The sequence below is a fragment of the Oncorhynchus gorbuscha genome, linkage group LG04 (assembly GCF_021184085.1).
Source record: "Oncorhynchus gorbuscha isolate QuinsamMale2020 ecotype Even-year linkage group LG04, OgorEven_v1.0, whole genome shotgun sequence".
Taxonomy (NCBI): domain Eukaryota; kingdom Metazoa; phylum Chordata; class Actinopteri; order Salmoniformes; family Salmonidae; genus Oncorhynchus; species Oncorhynchus gorbuscha.
In genome coordinates this window covers 40,168,646-40,188,394 of record NC_060176.1, presented here as the reverse complement: position 1 = coordinate 40,188,394, position 19,749 = coordinate 40,168,646, and the positions used below count along the sequence as shown (strand labels likewise).

The following is a 19,749-nucleotide window of genomic DNA, read 5'->3' as shown; positions in this document are numbered from 1 at the left end:
TTCCTGTCCGCCATCTTACACCCACCTCGTGGCCCAAGAGGAAGTGCCTGCAAACTTGCCTGTTTTTATACTTGACAATAGAGTTTTCTAGTAGAGGGTTCATCCGCCTTCATGCCCGAGACTGGGGGAATTCTGAACAGTACAACAGAACAATGTTTGAAGTTCATATTTTAATCAAAACAGTTTTTTTCTGATATGGGGGCCCAGGCTTTAGCTCAATGGGATTAACAAGTTCCTCACATGGAACGTGTGCTTGAATTGGTAACATTACAAAATGTGTCATCTTACTGCCCCAGAAGTCACAGATTCAATAAACTGTCCCACTTCTTCTCTGTCTTCTCCTGTTTCTAATCTGTGTAAATAATGAATAGGAAAAGTAAAGGTGGAATACCACAAAAATATTCTCCATAGGCCCTGTAGATGGGTTAGCTGACAACGTCACGGAAACGATACGCACGATTCAGGGGCAGAAGTTTGTTAATTGTTGTGATTGTGGATGGCCAGATAGCTAAACATCAATGACAAGAAACTACCACTTGGGAAGTCGGGACTCGTTTCTGCTAGTTTCATCTTGTTCTTGATACCATATTTTGTTTAGAGTTATTTTGACTGATTTCGCTAGCTAGCTAACCAACAACTGTAACGATATAGTGTATTTAATAGACCACAAGTCCTCATTGTGCAAATGTCTTTATGTTTTCAATAAACATTGGAGACAAAATATAGTTTACATGTTGTCAACAATCTAAGTCAATCCCGTCTGTTTCGCCCCATAGTTGCACGCACATTGGTTTTGTTGCTAAACAACCAACCCATCTATTTAGACTTGAGTGAAGTTCAAGTATTCAGCAAAAAAAATATTGACTTAAGTCCATGGTCGTGTAACAATGGTCGATCAGTTCAACCGTTGATTCCTGAAGACTGTCTGAGTGGACTAGGTCAGTGTCGTGACAAGCAGATACAAATCCACCTTGTCACACAAATATCAGATGCCCACATTATGTATGTTACCTCATGCTACTTCTGCTATAACTTACATAGCCCTAAACATTTGGATTGTAACGTCATTTTAACCTCACAATGGGCCTGACAACTGTAGTAGCCCTATACTGCTCTACCAAGCAAAAAGACAGTAACTGCTCATGACGTGGAACTGAGAAAAATGGCTTTTTATTTCCATTGGTTTCACAGTAACTTTATGCAGTTACTGCTAACATGACCCCCATTTTCCCCAAAACACAATACAAAAGAGGCAGGATACTTGTCCACATGATTAAGCATGCATTTAATGTAGGATAAATGACATTAACTCATTTTCGACCAAATTGAGCAGGTACTGCCTTTTGTCTACCCTAGGAAAAGTATTCAGTTCCCTTCTTTAGGATTTGTTTGGTGAATCAGGGGTTACTCCGTCATTTGTAAATTATTTTCGGTAGCATTTCTATGTTGAAGATAAAAAAAATAATTTGGTGCATTTTCCCCCGTATTCCATCCAGTTGGCTTAATGTTTTAAATGTATTACACTTGATCTTTCTTGAATAAAGTTCCTCCATTTTATTTGTTTTTCCTCTAACTTATTCTGTGCCTCTACGGCACAGTTTTTATTGCCATCTATCTGTACTATTAGTCCTTCCATTTCCTTTGTTAATATGAGCACTTTTGACCTAAATTGCTTTTGTTTCAAAGATGAGCATTGAATTTCATAGCCTCTAAAGGCACATTTAAAAGTGTCCCATACAATAAAGGGATCTGCTGTACCTATGTTATGTTGGAAAAAGCACGTTATAAATTATTCTGTCCCCGTTAAAAACATGTTATCATCCAATAGGCTTGGATTAAATTGACAATATCCTCTCCCATGTGGAAATTCTGTAAGAGTAATGTATTTGCCAGTTATTTGATGGTCCGACCGCATTATGTCCCATATCATCACTTTTTAAACTTTTGGTGCCAGCGAGAATGGAATAAGAACGTTGTCAAGACGACTAGCTTGATTGAGCCTCCACCATGTATATCTCACTAAGATCCAGATATTTAACCCTTCATATACCCACTAGATCCAATATATCCATCTTCTTTATGTTGTTAACATTTGTGGAAAAATACTGGATGACAGCTCTGTCTCTTGATCACTGGAAACTCATGTGCAAACTGTAATAAGTTGTAGAATATTGATTGAAAATGATCATCATTCAATCTTTAGGCTATAAAACCATTTGCATTTATAAACAATTTGATTGTATGTGTTTTGATGCTGCTTTTTAGGCGCACTGAAACCGCAAATGTTTTCCACAACACTCTCTTACAAACACCAATATTCCGATTGAAGAACAAGGGGATGTTTCAGAGCACATCCATTCTGTTTTCAAACACATTATGTGTATCAAACAACCTCCAAAACACCAGATCTCAGCTTAGGTGCATTTACTTCCCATGGTTTTATTTCACAACGAGGGTGTTTTGAGTCATGCTATTTTAACAAGCTAGTTCCACTGCGTTTTTTTCATTGTACCCCTCTGATCAGGGACTGATTTAGACCTGGGACACCAGGTGAGTGCATTAGTTATCAGGTAGAACAGAAAACCAGCAGGCTACGGACCTCGTAGGGTAAGAGCTGAATACCCCTGGTGTAGAGACTGGACTGGACTGTATCTGGTTTATCTCCTATCAGCTATTTAAACCCAAGTGAGGTGTGACAATGTTGTAACAAGTGTTGAAAGTTTTTCTACAACAACTCATCTGATTTATTCTAAACTTTCTGGACCATTTGATCTCCTGTAAGTAAAGCTGCTTTTAAAAAATGTATTTCTTACTAGCAGAGGCGGCACATAGCCTAGCGGTTAAAGCGTTGGGCCGAAAGGTCGCTGATTCAAATAGCCAAGCCGACAAGGTGAAGAACCTGTTGATGTGGCCTTATGCAAGGCACTTAACCCCAATTTGCTCCAGGGGCTGACCCCATAGATAGGCTGTCATTGTAAATAAGAATTTGTTCTTAACTGACTTGCCTAGTTATATAAAGGTTAAATAAAAAAGATGATGGCAGATGAAACTTCAAACTTTCACTATGCAGTATTTCTAGTCTTGGTTAAGGAGTCATGGTTGTCGCTAGAAATTATATTTGAGTTCAATTCACCTGAAATATGCACTGATTTGAAATCTGCACATATAAAATATTTATGGAATAACTAACACTTTAAACAAAGCACTGTAACTGGCATATGGTTACAACAATTATATTTAACCTCCATTCATTCCCATCAGATGTCATTTAAATAATGGTACATCCAAGCTTCTGTAATGTTTCCACAATGCAACTTAATAACCCTTAAATCTGGCCTCCTTTTATGTCAGCTCCAGTCCTCATCTTTACACTCTACTCAGCAGAACATATTATTTCCAGACAAATAAAATATTTTTTGTTGTTGTCTGCGCTGTAGATCTGTGGATATTCGTTGTTGTTAAAGGTCCAATTTTCGAATGATCAACATTAAATCATTTCTGAGTAACAATTTGGTACCGTATTGTTATTGTTTTCAATGAAAATGGTAAAACAAAACAATAAATTGCTTCTTAGCAAAGAGCAATTTCTCGACAAACAATTTTGCCAGGACTATGGGAATGTTCTGATTGGGGAGGGGGAAACTAAAAACAAGCTGTTATTGTCAGAAAGGTTTCGAGCTCTCTTTCTTATTAGTCTATAAACTAATTTAACGCCTGGTGATGTCACCAGGTAGGCCAAAACTCCATCCCACAAAAACAGGCAGACATTTCAGGTGGTGTTTTCAAACAGCTCTTACTCTTAAAGGGCATTAACATAATTTTCACAATTTCACAGTATTATTCCTATCTCATAGTATGGAAATATATACAGTACCAGTCAAAAGTTGACACACCTACACATTCAGGAGTTTTTTTAATTTTTGAAATTATTTTCTGCATTGTAGAATAATAGTGAAGACATCAAAACTATGAAATAACACATTGAATAATGTAGTAACCAAAAAAGTGTTAAACAAATCAAAATATGTTTTATATTTGAGATTCTTCAAAGTAGCCACGCTTTGCCTTGATGACAGCTTTGCACACTGTTGGCATTCCCTCAACCAGCTTCACCTGGAATTCTTTTCCAACAGTCTTGAAGGAGTTCCCACATACGTTGAGCACTTGTTGGCTGCTTTTCCTTCACTCTGCAGTCCAATTCATCCCAAACCATCTCAATTGGGTTGATGTTGGGTGATTGTAGAGGCCATGTCATCTGATGCAGCATTCCATCACTCTCTTTCTTGGTGAAATAGCCTTTACACAGCCCGGAGGTGTGTTGGGTCATTGTCCTTTTGAAAAACAAATGATAGCCCCACTTAGTGCAAACCAGATGGGATTGCGTACCGATGCAGAATTCTGTGGTAGCCATGCTGGTTAAGAGTGTCTTGAATTCTAAATAAATCACAGACCATGTCATCAGCAAAGCACCACCAATCACACCTCCTCCATCATGCTTCACGTAGGGAACCACACATGCAGAGATCATCTGTTCACCTACTCTGTGTCTCACAAAGACACGGCGGTTGGAACCAAACATCTCAAATTTGGACTCATCAGACCAGAGGACAAATTTTCACTGGTCTAATGTCCTACCTTGTCACAATAGAACTGATTGGCCCAAATGCATTAAGAAGGAAAGAAATTCCACAAAATAACTTTGGACCAAGACTATAAAATGAATTCATCCTGCAGCTGTACTTGAATACAATGAACACTGTCCACGAGGCATCAGAAAGGCATTCTCCATCTATTTTAGTGCATGAGTGATGTCTGGTATCAGAAAATTAATGCATTGTTCACAATAAAATTATGCTTCTCAGATTTTCACTGCATCTTCACTGTTGTTTTGCTTAAAGTGTGCCATGATTGATGGACCATATTGCCAGTCTATGACTTTGACAACATTTGAATGCCACTACTGAATTAAACCAAACACGTTGTTTACATTTTGCAACTCAGAAAGAGGCTCTCAGAAATCCTGTAAAGATGGCTGAACGTCAAGTCCACATCACTATTAAGCACTTCTTCTTTAGTGAGGGCAGACAGAAAAGACAAACATCATGATAAATACCATGCCACCTTGCTGTCTCATCACACCTTTGCAACCAGTAATCTGGCATCATCTGTAAACTGTCTATTAGCACCCTGATGTTGAGTCTTTGTGTCTATAACACGCCTGTTTTGGAACACTTTTTAACCCTATTGAACTTCCATTCTCTGTCTAGACTGTCTGAATATGTTTTGCACTCCTACTGTATGAGATAGGGTCATTGTGTGATCTGTGGTGTGTTTCTTCTGGTTCTCTGTAGATATATGACATTGTGTGATTTGTCGGATGGTGTGTTTCTTCTGCTTGTCTATAGATGTAGACATGGTGTGATTTCTGTGATCTGTGTGTCTCTGTCCTCTTTCTCTGTAGATATGGCCATTGTGTGATGTGTCTGATGGTGTGTTTCCTCTGGTTCTCTGTAGATGTGGATGTCTTACAGCAGCTGGGGCTCACAGGGACAAGGAGCGGAGGGGGTTCATCGTCCTCAGGGGCCCGTGCTGCTCCCCAGGGGGTCATCCCCTTTAAGTCTGGAGTCATCCTCACCCAGCGGGCCCGGGTCCAGGCCCCCCTGTCTTCCATCCTCCCCACTGCCTCCTATCCCACCACCAACCTCTCTCTGATCCTCAGCCTGAGCTCCCACCGCATCAACAGCGCCTTCCTCTTCACCGTCCTGTCTAAGAGGAAGAGACTGCAGCTGGGGGTCCAGTTCATCCCGGGGAAGGTCCTGGTCTACGTGGGCCAGAAGGACTTTGTCCATTTTGACTATGACGTTCACAACGGCCTGTGGCACAGCCTGGCCCTGGACATCCGAGGCCAGAGGGTCTCGTTATATACTTCTTGTGGGAAGACTAGTGTACATGCAGATCTGCATTCTAAAAAAGAAGAGGCCCTGGATCCCGAGGGCTCTTTCCTCTTGGGTAAGATGGCCCAGAACTCAGTGCAGTTTGAGGGTGCCATTTGCCAGTTTGATATTTACCCCTCTGCCAAGGCAGCTCATAACTATTGTAAGTACATAAAGAAACACTGCAGGGAGGCCGACACCTACAGGCCTGTATATCTCCCACCCCTGCTACCTCTGATCCCCTCAAACCCAAACTTTACTGTCACCCTCAACACTCCTCTGCTGTCGACTGAGGTAACCAGGAAAGTCCAGAGTCCTAGTCTGGTCTTGACTGGGGACAGAACCCGGACTAAGCTTGTTGTCTCGACCAGCCGCCCCACAGTGGCGCCAACCCTCTCTGTGCGTGACAGTTTTGTCACAACAAAGTCTGGAACTATGTCCCTGTCCCTTCCTGCGACTGTCGCCCCGACAATGGCCAGGCCAGGATTAGAGCACCCCTTAATGGCCAAGACTCACACTGTTACTGTACCCCTCAGGACCAGCGGAACACAAACATCCCCAAAGCCAACATCCCGTGGCGACAGCAGTACTAAAAAGAGCATGGCGGTGGAACCTGGTGTTAAAACCCCAAAGTCCATAGGGAGCAGATTGGCTGCTGCACCAACCCTTTCCGCCACCACCCGGCCACTAAGGAGGAAGCCAGACCTCCAAACCACGGCAGCATCCAAACAAGGCTCTTCTTCAAACTCAAACACCTCCATCCTCTACATCCAGAGAAAGCAGCTGACCGTGCTGGCTGCAAAGAAACCTGAGCCCAGAGTGACCCGTGTGGAGGCTGTCAGACCCACCTTGTTTATCTCTGTCACTCCGCCTGCCACAGATGGCTTCCAAACCTGGGACCTGGAACCGACCCAGTTCTCACTGCTGGCTGGGCCGGGACCACCTGGACTAAAGGGAGAACCAGGACCAGCGGTAAGAACACGTTTTTAAATAGAGATGTGTGTCACAGGAGGTTGGCGGAAACTTAATTGGGGAGAACATGCTTGTGGTAATGACTGGAGCGGAATCATTGGAATGGTATCAAATACATCAAACACATGGTTTCCAGGTGTTTGATGCCATTCCATTTGCTCCGTTCTGGATGTTATTATGAGCCGTTGTCCCCTCAGCAGCCTCCACTGGTGTGTGTATGTACAGTATGTATATATTCAATGCACAGGAGGGACTCCTAACCTGCCTGGCATGTGTGGCAGCAGGCTGATGTTGATGGGAGCTGTTCTGTACTGTTCTGCCCCTAATCCCTTCTCCACCCATTATGTTAAACAAGCAGGGAGCTTGATGCTAAGTCGCTCTGTGGATGGCGAGGCGGTAGGGGGTTGGGTGGGTGGAGTAGGTTCGGCCCTCTTAAAAAGCCCCTGACACGAAGTCCTTCCATGGGTTACAGACATCGAAGTGCCTCCCCGAGCCCTGTCTGTATGGTGTCATTTTTAATAGTTAACCGGATTTCAGTTTTGCACCTGTTCAGTTTATTGGAACACATTGCATAGGCTTCATCTACAGTATCTCTTTTTCAATTTTAAAAAATTCTTCTATCTAGTAATTCAGCAGGAGCTCACCAAAATGTGTCCTACCCTATAGCCTGCTCGCTAGCGCCCCCCTTATCAAGTATAAACGGCTTGTGGGCCGGTGCTAGCTATTCTTCAGAGTGTTGCTTGCTAATGTGAGATTTCCTTTTTAGCGGGATGGGTAGAAATAGTCGGGCCCATAGAAGTGCCCCGCCAGCCAGTGGTCTGTGTGTCTGAACTGAGGGCTTGACGCCGGGGTGAGAGATTCCTCCCAGAAGGGTGTGTGACTGTAGGAAGAATGGAGACCTTTAGAGCAGGTTCAAAGGTCGTGGTGGATGAAGCACCTCGGGGCATTTGACAGCTTCTGAACCCACCATGCGTTGCATGAAGTGCTAATATGAAGGGCAAGGAATGCTTGGCTTGATGGTTGGGATTGGAATGGGATTTGTTGAGTGTGTTAAAATGACGATTCTGGTCCATTTTGTTGAGTTAAACCTGTGTTGGGATTAGAAGCCTGTAGTGGAGGTTATGGTGGAGGTTTTTAAGGTGAAGTGTCTTGGGAAGTGTCTTTCTCATCTTGGGGAGTCAATGAAAATTATAAATGGATTTCCAAGAAAGCAAACTCACATTGTATTAAGAAATTACCTTTTTATGACTCATGTCAGATGTTTGAACAGCTTTCAAAACTATAACAAGCATGACTGTCCAGCTCGTAACAGACCATTGATAGCTCATAGCGTGTAGGTCATTTGTTCTTGTTGGAACCGTGGCAATGTTATGGTGCCCAGATGTGATTGCAGGCTTGAGGCTTTGCTTGTTTTGAAAGACCTCATGAAATGTGAGTTATCAGTCATGTCAGACACTTCTTGGCCTTCACCATGTGTCCCTATGTCATGGACTATTTCAGATGTTTTCATGTGTTAATATTGTGGCGTCAAGATCCGAAGCGACCAAAAATATTCTCACAATGTTTTATGTTGATGTAGTAGATGATAACACTTGTTTGTGCTACTATGTCAATGTCTACCCTTAGCTCTGTCCAAAGCTAAATCAAATATTGATCTCAGATATTTTTGTCAGACCTTTTCAGACCATTCATTGTACTTAAAGTATGGCATAGCTCATTTTTGTATATATATATATATATATATATATATATATATATATATATATATATATATATATATATATATGATGGCTGTTACCCGTTATATTGAATACATGTACGCACATTATGCAGGCCCCGCTGTGAAGAAATTCACTAGCCTGGGGTACTGATTACGTTTACCCACATTTTCCATTGTTAACTGTGGCCCAAAGAGCCTCGCTCGTGCTTCTGCAGTGAGGGCATCCACACTGCTATGTACGTCATAGCCACCTAACATGCTTATTGGAGAGCTAGCTGATGCAGAGCTGGATCCATCCTCCTCATGCTTGGTCAAGGTTGACATTACCAGGATCTAGGCCTAGTGTGTGTCTCCTCTTCTGGCATGATAATGTGTAAGAATCCCTTTCAAGCTCCACTGCTATGAAACACAGGTCTGTTTCCTAGGTTTACACCAGCTAGAATAACGCTGTGATTTAGAACGGACAAATCCCACAACTACAATTTGTTTCTATTCACGTCAGTAGAATTATAGAGTAGACATTCTTCATAGAGCAGTGCAATTCTACAGATTTTGATAGAACTGTCGCCAATCTTTGTTTGAGGGCCTTGCTCACGTGTGAGTTTGTGACCGACAGTCTGACTATTGTAGTCTTCAAACAGTGTTGAACCCCACTGCGGTGCAAGCTTGGCATCTGTGAGGCTACACATGGGTCCTGGCATAGCCCACAATGGTCTTTGATATATTCAAGCTGTCAGTGTCATTTCAACTGTGGCCCACACCAGAGCATAAACAGTCTTCTTTCAGCACTCTAGTCCAGCAGCAATCTTCAAGAACAGGTCTCTTCAATGGGTACTTACGGGCTTGTTCGATAGAGACTTGTTTCTATATCTGTTTAAAGAAGTCTTAGTTGTAAGTCTTGTGGTGCACTTTCAGACTCAGCTCCAACTCCGACCCCCCCACCCCCCCCTTCCCCCGAAAGTTAGTAGAAGTTAAAGTCTTAGTAGGGTAGTTAAAGTGTCCAAATATCAACAATTCTATGAAATATCAAGCCTTCTCCGGGGCAAGTCTGTTATATGTACACCATTAAGTTCCTACTGTATGTTAACAAAACCGAATGTCATATTAAGCTGTTTTTTTTCATTTCCTCTTTCCTCTGTGTTTTTATGAGCCTGGTGCTAGAGGAAATGTGGAAATGGGAACCAAACCTAACATTTCAAACTTAATAGTCTGTTCTGCTTGGATTTGCAGAGGCTGACCCCTCATTAGCAATGACCTTTGAGAGCTGGGCTAATCCATGTGTGTAATTGGTTTAAAGCTAGCTGATGCCCATAATTAACAAGAGTGGCTGTGGTTGGACTCAAGCAACGCAGGCCCTGGTCCACCGTCCAGGCCAGGACCCCCTGCTTGCTCCCAGCACAATGACTCACACTTCCATATCAAAGCACTGTAGTGGTTCTGGAACTGGTATGATATTGGTTTCAGTGGGAGTGAGCCGTAGCATGTTTAACAATACACTTTCAGCAACTCTGCCAACATTTAAAACTTAAAGACCTAAGCTGTACTGAATGTAATAGCCTACACAGAATGGCAAGGAAAAGAACGAAGCCTTGTTTCCATATGCAATTTCTGAAAATGGGTTTTGAGGCTGCCAAGTATAGCAGTACTGAGTGGATGGATATGTGTTTTACTGCCAACTTAATTAAGGCTAATGAAGGCAATTATCTTACCTAGCAATGACATGTCATTATGTGGATTGCATGTTACATTTCCAACTCTCAAGTTCTTTCACAACTCTTTTTATTCAAGTACTGTTCTCCCATTTGGATTCAATCAATCAATTCAAGTCCTTTTTTGTAAACAGTTGGCTAGTGTTCTTACTTCCTGCTTTGATTCATTGACATCTTTTATTTTCCCTTTCCAGGGACTTCAAGGACCTCCTGGGAAACCAGGGATGCCAGGGAAGAGTGGGTCACGGGTAAGTTTCTCTTTGTTGTATTCCTGATTCTCTTGGTGTACACTAAAACAGTCATTTTCAACCAGGATGCCTATGACCCCTGTGGGAGTTTCAGTGGACCTCGAAATGAAAAAGATTGAGAACCTATGCACTATAACCAACGACAGACAAGCTTAATAAAAAAAAACTCCCATCCTTCACTCTTTCTTTCCATTCAGAATCACATACTGTAGCTAGCTGCATTCTTTATGCTAAGCACTGTGGATCCTGTTCCCTCGTCTGATCCATTGTACTGTCTATATTCCAACATCAATACATACAAATAACACCATTAGAATGGCGCTGGAGAGGATGGCTGACATTTTACTTGCTCCTACCTAACCAACTGTGTTATTTAAAAACATTTTTTTACATTGTTTGTAACTTATCTTTTTACTTATTCTGTACATAATGTTGCTGCTACCATCTCTTATGACCAAAAATAACTTCTGGACATCAGAACAGCGATTACTCACCACAAACTGGTAGAAGCTTTATACTTTAACGAGTCCGACCAGTCCGACGTGAAGGATATACTGCTTTCCCGGGAACAGGCCCAAATCCCCGCCATTTGCGCAAAGATAATACGTACAAAATGGGAGGGGAGGTCGGGCTGCCTTCTGAGAATTCTTAGGCGAGCGAGTAAAACCCCACTGCCATCCGTTCTATTGGCAAACATGCAATGTTTGGAAAATAAAATCGATGACCTGTACGAGATCATTCCACTAACGGGACATTAAAAACTGTAATATTTAATGTTTCACCGAGTTGTGGCTGAAAGACGAAATGAACACCATACAGCTGGCAGGTTTTACACTGTATCGGAAGGATAGAACAGCAGCCTCTGGTAAGATAAGGGGTGGTGGTCTATGTATATTTGTAAACAACAGATGGTGCATGATATCTAAGGCATGGGAGTGGCATGGGACTTTAATAAAGGGAAACTTAAATCCGTTTTGCCAAATTTCCACCAGCATTGTAAATGTGCAACCAGAGGGAAAAGAACTCTAGACCACCTTTACTCCACACACAGAGACACATACAAAGCCCTCCGTTTGGCAAATCTGACCATAATTGTATCCTCCTGATTCCTGCTTACAAGCAAAACATAAAGCAGGAAGAGCCAGTGACTCGGTCAATAACAAAGTGGTAAGGTGAAGCAGATGCTGGGATATGTTCAGTTACTGGCTACATAAATAAGTGCATCGATGACATCCCCCCACACATTGACTGTACGTACATACCCCAACCAGAAGCCATGGATTACAGGCAACATCCGCACTGAGCTAAAGAGTAGAGCTGCCGCTCGTCGGATGTGTCAAGGCTTGTAAACTATTACAGACTACAGCACAGCCGAGAGCTGCCCAGTGACACGAGCCTACCAGGTGAAGTAAAATACTTCTATGCTTGCTTCGAGGCAAGTAACACTGACACATGCATGAGAGCAACAGCTGTTCCGTAGAACTGTGTGATCACGCTCTCCGCAGCCGAGGTGAGTAAGACTATTAAACAGGTCAACATTCACAAGGCCGCAGGGCCAGACGGATTACCAGGACTTGTACTCAGAACATGTGCTGCTCCATCCATCTTCCCACCTTCACTGACATTTTCAACTTCTCCCTGTCTGAGTCTGTAATAACAACATGTTTGAAGCAGACCACCATAGTCCCTGTACCCAAGAACACTAAGGTAACCTGCCAAAATGACTACCGACCCATAGCACTCACGTCTGTAGCCATGAAGTGCTTTGAGGTTGGTCATGGATCACATCAACACCATTAATACAGAAACCCAAGACCCACTCCAATTTGCATACCACCCTAACAGATCCACAGATGATGCAATCTCTATTGCACTCCACACTGCCATTTCCCACATGGACAAAAGGAACACCTATGTGAGAATGCTATTAATTGACTACAGCTCAGCGTTCAAAACCATAGCGCCCTCAAAGCTAAGCTAAGGACCCTGAGACTAAACACCTCCCTCTGCAACTGGATCCTGGACTTCCTGGCGGGCCTCCTCCAGGTGGTAAGGGTAAGTAACAACACATACGCTATGCTGATCCTCAACACCAGAGCCCCTCAGGGGTGCGTGCTCAGTCCCCTCCTGTACTCCCTGGTCACTCTTGAGTGCATGGCCAGGCACAGCTCCAACACCATCATTAAATTTGCTGATGACACAACAGTGGTAGGCCTGATCACTGACAACGATGAGACAGCCTATAGGGAGCAGGTCAGAGACCTGGCCGTGTGGTGCCAGGACAACAACCTCTCCCTCAATGTGATCAAGACAAATGAGATGATTGTGGACTTCAGGAAAAGGAGGACCGAGCACGCCCCCATTCTCATCTACGGGGCTGTACTGGAGAAGGTTGAGAGCTTCAAGTTCCTTGGTGTCCACATCACCAACAAACTAACATAGTCCATGCACACCAAGACAGTTGTGAAGGGTTTACGTTAAAACTGTATTTTTTTGTGAAGAATCAACAACAAGTGGGACACAATCATGAAGCGGAACGACATTTATTGGATATTTCAAACTTTTTTAACAAATCAAAAACTGAAAAATTGGGCATGCAAAATTATTCAGCCCCCTTAAGTGAATACTTTGTAGCGCCACCTTTTGCTGCGATTACAACTGTAAGTCGCTTGGGGTATGTCTCTATCAGTTTTGCACATCGAGAGACTGAATTTTTTTCCCATTCCTCCTTGCAAAACAGCTCGAGCTCAGTGAGGTTGGATGAAGAGCATTTGTGAACAGCAGTTTTCAGTTCTTTCCACAGATTCTCGATTGGATTCAGGTCTGGACTTTGACTTGGCCATTCTAACACCTGGATATGTTTATTTTTGAACCATTCCATTGTAGATTTTGCTTTATGTTTTGGATCATTGTCTTGTTGGAAGACAAATCTCTTTCCCAGTCTCAGGGTCTTTTGCAGACTCCATCAGGTTTTCTTCCAGAATGGTCCTGTATTTGGCTCCATCCATCTTCCCATCAATTTTAACCATCTTCCCTGTCCCTGCTGAAGAAAAGCAGGCCCAAACCATGATGCTGCCACCACCATGTTTGACAGTGGGGATAGTGTATTCAGGGTGATGAGCTGTGTTGCTTTTACGCCAAACATAACGTTTTGCATTGTTGCCAAAAAGTTAAATTTTGGTTTCATCTGACCAGAGCACCTTCTTCCACATGTTTGGTGTGTCTCCCAGGTGGCTTGTGGCAAACTTTAAACGACACTTTTTATGGATATCTTTAAGAAATGGCTTTCTTCTTGCCACTCTTCCATAAAGGCCAGATTTGTGCAATATAGGACTGATTGTTGTCTTATGGACAGAGTCTCCCACCTCAGCTGTAGATCTCTGCAGTTCATCCAGAGTGATCATGGGTCTCTTGGCTGCATCTCTGATCAGTCTTCTCCTTGTATGAGCTGAAAGTTTAGAGGGACGGCCAGGTCTTGGTAGATTTGCAGTGGTCTGATACTCTTTCCAGTTCAATATTATCCTTTGCACAGTGCTCCTTGGGATGTTTAAAGCTTGGGAAATCTTTTTGTATTCAAATCTGGCTTTAAACTTCTTCACAACAGTATCTTGGACCTGCCTGGTGTGTTCCTTGTTCTTCATGATGCTCTCTGCGCTTTTAACGGACCTCTGAGACTATCACAGTGCAGGTGCATTTATACGGAGACTTGATTACACACAGGTGGATTGTATTTATCATCATTAGTCATTTAGGTCAACATTGGATCATTCAGAGATCCTCACTGAACTTCTGGAGAGAGTTTGCTGCACTGAAAGTAAAGGGGCTGAATAATTTTGCATACCCATTTTTTCAGTTTTTGATTTGTTAAAAAAGTTTGAAATATCCAATAAATGTCGTTCCACTTCATGATTGTGTCCCACTTGTTGTTGATTCTTCACAAAAAAATACAGTTTTATATCTTTATGTTTGAAGCCTGAAATGTGGCAAAAGGTCGCAAAGTTCAAGGGGGCCGAATACTTTCGCAAGGCACTGTATCTTCAGTGTGTTGGTGCTGTACATCGAATCCTTCACTATTGCCAGTCTTCTCCACTTGGGGACCTATTTTCAATCGTTGACTGCGTTTGAAAACAGTATAGGAGTTTGCTTATGAACAAAACGTGTTGATGTTTTGTCTTTCTGACAGTTGTTGTTGTTGGGTTTAGACTCTCTGTGACCTAATAGGGTAATTATTTTCTCTGTAGCTGTTGAACTTTCAATCTAACCCATGTTAACCCATCAAAGCCATGTCATATTAAAATAGATGCTCAGTATAGACTTTAAGCAGGATTAAATCCACCCCCAGCAGAGTTATATCAGTATCACATGAAACTAGTGGATCAGGGGATCAAGAGTTGATATGTAAGTTAGAGCATCAGCTCTTCTCTTATTTGGCTTGTCAGTGATTTTCTATTTTTACAAAAACAAGATACTGTATCTTCTGTGTTTGGGATAAATAGATGTCAAGGATGGAGTACAGGAAGTGAGTTAAGAAAGAGACAGATGTCCTCTGGCTAGGTTGTACTGTATGTGCGTGTGCAGGAGCTACAGTACCTGCCTACTCTGTGAGACTGCTACTATGCCTGCCCTGTATCTCTGGGCTGGGGGCTGGGACGAGGCCTCAGAGGGGTAGGCTGTGGGAACCCAATCACTTTAACTGAAGAAAGAGGGCTTTGTCCCCATCTCATTAAATTCATTTAAGAGCTAACCTAGTGCTCACTACCACCTCCTTCCAGTACACTACCTCCATACAGTTCATTCATGATCAAGAGCCTGAAACCACTCACTTCAATTCACTATGGAATGAATGATTCTTGAGTGATTTGGCGGTGCAATATCTTATACTATATGGGGCGGTCGAATCCTCAAATGTTCACTTAGTCATGCATTGATGTCAATGGGAGACTTAGTGAAAATGTGACTTAAGTGAAAGTTAAGATTCGCCCCCAAGACTGTATGATGGCTAAAGTAAGTGGTTGAGTTCCTGCCTGCCTGTCAAGTGGATCTGGATATCTCTTCTCTTTGGATCAGCAAACAGAAACACAAAGGAACCACTTTGATGCTTCTAATCTGGACAAAGACATGATACATTGTTTAAATAGTGCAATGGCATTGCAGTAAGACGCTGCTTCTTTTCCATGACCCTCGTAAACTTTCTGAAACTGTCCTTGATTGCTCTGGAAGGTGGATACTAATTATGAAAACGATTTTCACAGGACTGAAGCAAGTAGTGAAACCTAAGCGTTTAGAAGCCCTTGACCTCATTTGACCTTTCACCTTTGACACAGAGACGTGATATGTAATCTAGCAACCGTCGCTCAACACACAGGGAGAGAGCTCACGTGAGCCGTCTAGACGTATAACTATCCCCCATTTATCTTCACAGCTCAGCTTCTGTAGTAGCGTTGGTGGCGGTCGGTGCTGTGTAAACGTGAGCAAACCCACTAGCTTGCTAGCTCGCTAAGCGCTATCTCTTCTTGACAGAGAGGTGTCATGTCTGACTGTGGGTAGACAGTCTCACCACCTCCACCACTACCTCCTCCACCTCTTCCTCTTCAGACACGTGATAGCATCACACCTGCGTTCCTCAGCCCAGTCGTCAAGCCTGCGGGCGGCTAGCCGGCTAGCACTCAAAGAAAGCCCTGCCTGAGGACGATATCACCCAGGATAGGGAAAGGCCTGGTGCCTTGGTCGCAGTCAAAGGAGGCTTTGTGGTAGGGAACTGACCCTCAGTGCAGTGCAGACAGCAGGGGCAGTGTGAAGGTGGTATATTGTGTAGTTCAGTAGCTAGCAGTGCAGTAGCTGAAGTAGGCCTTGAATGGAGTGAGAGAAGGGCATTAGCATGATTGCTAATTTAATTATTACGCTCACTGTGTCATGAAGAAAAGTCTGTAGAAAGGAAAGTGAAACTGAGTGTAGTGAAGCCTGGTAGTGCCACTGAAAAGGATGTCAAAATTATTGTTCCTGGGTCCAAATCAGGACATTGCTATTCTTTCCAAGGGGAGCTGCCTATCAGTGGGTTCTGACAGAATGATGATGTAGGTCGATCGTAGTGCCGTTCGGCATTGTACTGGCATTCCATTTACTGTTTATAACATTTGGGGTATTGTTCATACAGTACACACACATTTTCTTCCAGGAAAAACCAACCACTGCAATATTAAGTTAACTGTATTTAACAGTTTCATTATGTTACTTCCTTGATGTCATTTCATGTGATCTACATACTCTCCCTTTTTATTTCTAAACCCTCATGTTGTAGAGCACAATCGAGCGTTGAGAAGTCTGTTATCTGACTTCAAGTCATCTGGCTCCAGGCGTCATGTTTCTCTCCGATCCGTTTGGCCTCAGAGCGTGTTAGAATGTCTGTTCTGTATTAATGGGCTGTAAAACAGCTTTCAGCAGTGCAGTCTCCCAACTCTGGAACTCCCCCTCTCTCCATGTCAGAACCTCACAATCGATACGCATTTTCCACACTAAAGACACACCTCTCCATACAGGCTTAGCCGATTATCTGTTGTCTTAGCTTTAACTCTCTGTCTAATTCACTTCCATGGTTAGCCTTGTTTCGTGCTCTCCATTTTTTATTCTGTCCTAATGTCTAATGGTTAGTGTACTTTGAATATACAGTGCATTCAGAATGTATTCACTTTTTTCACATTTTGTTACGTTACAGCCTTATTCTAAAATTGATTAAATAATACATTTTTTTCATCAATCTACACACAATACCCCATAATGACAAAGTGAAAACAGGTTTTTTTTTAAAACGAAACAACAACAGAAATACCTTATTTACACATGTATTCAGTATTCAGACCCTTTGCTATGAGACTCGAAATTGAGCTCAGGTGCATCCTGTTTCCATTGATCATCCTTGAGATGTTTTTACAACTTGATTGGAGTCCATCTGTGGTATATTCAATCACTTTGATTTGGAAAGGCACACACCTGTCTATATAAGGTGCATGTCAGAGCAAGAACCAAGCCATGAGATCGAAGGAATTGTCCGTAGAGCTCCGAGACAGTATTGTGTCCAGGCACAGAAAAACAAACAATTTAATACATCTTAGAATAAGGCTGGAATGTAACAAAATGTGGGAAAAGTCAAGGAGTCTGAATACTTTCCGAATGCACTGTACTTCCTTATTTTAATGTGTGATTTTATTGCTTTTTATCCTGCTGATTTTCTTGTGTATTTAAAGTGACTTTGGGTGTCTTGAAAAGCACTTAAAATAAAATGATTATTAGTATTATTATGATTGAAGAATATAACACTCTACGCGTCACCCCTGTAAGAATCGTTGGTCCACATTGTAAACCTGGTCAGGCCCAGGCCAGGGTGAGCGAGTCAGGTGTCTCCACATATCTCTACCTTCCGATTACTTGCACCATGTGTAAACTAACCTGTTACTTTCTGCACGTGTGTCTACTTCTAACGATATTCTCTCTCCACCATTCTGTCTCTCTCTTTCTTCTCGCTCGCTCTGTATCTCTCTGTATCTCTCTCTCTCTCTTTTATTTCCCCTCTTTGTATTTGGAGATAATGATTTCCATATGTTTTAATAATATCAAGCTAATGCAAATCCAGTGAGATGCACTGAATGGTTGAATAGAGAAAATCTGTAGATGAGCTTCTGGTAAGTGTCTCCATATGTCCAGCCAGTGTGCTGTGTGCAGCTATTTTTGCTGGGCCTGGGGCTAAGGGGACAGGGCAGCATGTGGAGGTGAGAGTGAGCTGCTGCCTTTTCCGCAGGCTGATAATAAAGCATAGATAATAACAGAGACAGGCGGGATTACTAAACCAGACACTTGCACTTGGCCATCCCCTGTCTCTCCACTGTCTTTTTTGTTGTTGTCTTTTGTCAGTCCCTCGTCATTCTCTCCTCTGTCTCTCCTCTTCCTCTGGATGTGGTTGAAATGAATTCCCCCTGTCTCTTCTCTCCTCCACAAAGGAAACCTGGGGAGTCAGAGGGTTTTGTGTTCAAGAATGCTTTCAGCTCATTTCTTTTTCATGTACAACTAAATCAACACATTTAAGCCTTAACTTCAACTGTCATGATCCCTGTCACCAGAGGTGTTTGTGATGGACATAACCCCAGTACGTCCAACGCTGTCTAAACTCAGCAGTTAATCTCTCTCCAACATAATTTAATATCAGGCTACTCACAAGACACCTTCACTATGATATTTTCCAAAGGGTCCTATCTATGGCTGTGGCGGTCAAAATGTTGTCAGCGGGTGATTGTCAAGCAGATAACTGTCAGTCTCACGGTAATTAACAGTAATTAACATAAACACATTTAGCATCTCCTGGCTTCCACACAATCAACTGATGCATACCTTTGGAACATTTTAAAAAGTCTAATAAATCCATGCAATATAGCCTAGACCTTCCCAATAAATTCATGATTTATTTTAGACAGGTCTAAAAAAGCATGACATGAAGAAAATGTAGTCTACTTCAGAAGAACAGAATAGCATACTCTGAGTTGTCCTTATGTTAGGTCCTGATGTGGCTATGCCAAATGGCAGTGGGCTACACTAGTTCATTTAGCAGACAAGATTTGCTTCGAATTCCGTGACATTATTTTATAGTATGAAGAATAAAATTGAACAAAGCTGAATAAAATAGAAAGGATCTTTTCTACAAATGATTTGAGGGAGTGCACACATGTGGCTATTCTGTGTTGAGCAGTTAACAAAGAAACAGGTCTTCGTAAAGGCTTAATTTAGAGTTATTAATGTACCTTTAGTTGTTCTACAAACATTGGGCTATATGTTAAGACATTGTAAGGCTGCATGATGTGACTCTAATGATGATTTGAAAAAGTTGCTTGAGCTCTGCTTTGTTTTTTTTTGCGCAGGCTGTACACACAACGTCAGTAAATTGACAACCCCTTCATAATGCCAAGAATATCACGGCGGAATACCCTTTTCTTCTCCCTGAGTGCTGTACGCTCCATCACGTGATCGGGTCTTTCTCACGGGCTAAAAGTGAAGACACACACAATCGGGATGCAACTGCGCGCGTCCTTATCCAATTCGAGGTTCATGTTGAAAATATTGGAAAAACAATATGAGTAGGCCGGACGAACATGAAAAGCACTAATCTATGTGAATCTGCAATC

The 19,749-nt window shown here is 42.4% G+C and overlaps 1 protein-coding gene across 1 annotated transcript in view; it reads left to right on the top strand.

Annotated features, from left to right (window-relative positions):
- The window catches only part of col27a1b (collagen, type XXVII, alpha 1b), a 167,452-nt gene that overhangs the window by 28,339 nt on the left and 119,364 nt on the right, over positions 1 to 19,749 (top strand). The window contains exons 3-4 of the mRNA XM_046346768.1: positions 5,515 to 6,905; positions 10,529 to 10,582. Of these exons, the coding sequence (XP_046202724.1) occupies positions 5,515 to 6,905; positions 10,529 to 10,582 (1,445 nt within the window). The remainder of the gene's footprint in view (positions 1 to 5,514; positions 6,906 to 10,528; positions 10,583 to 19,749) is intronic.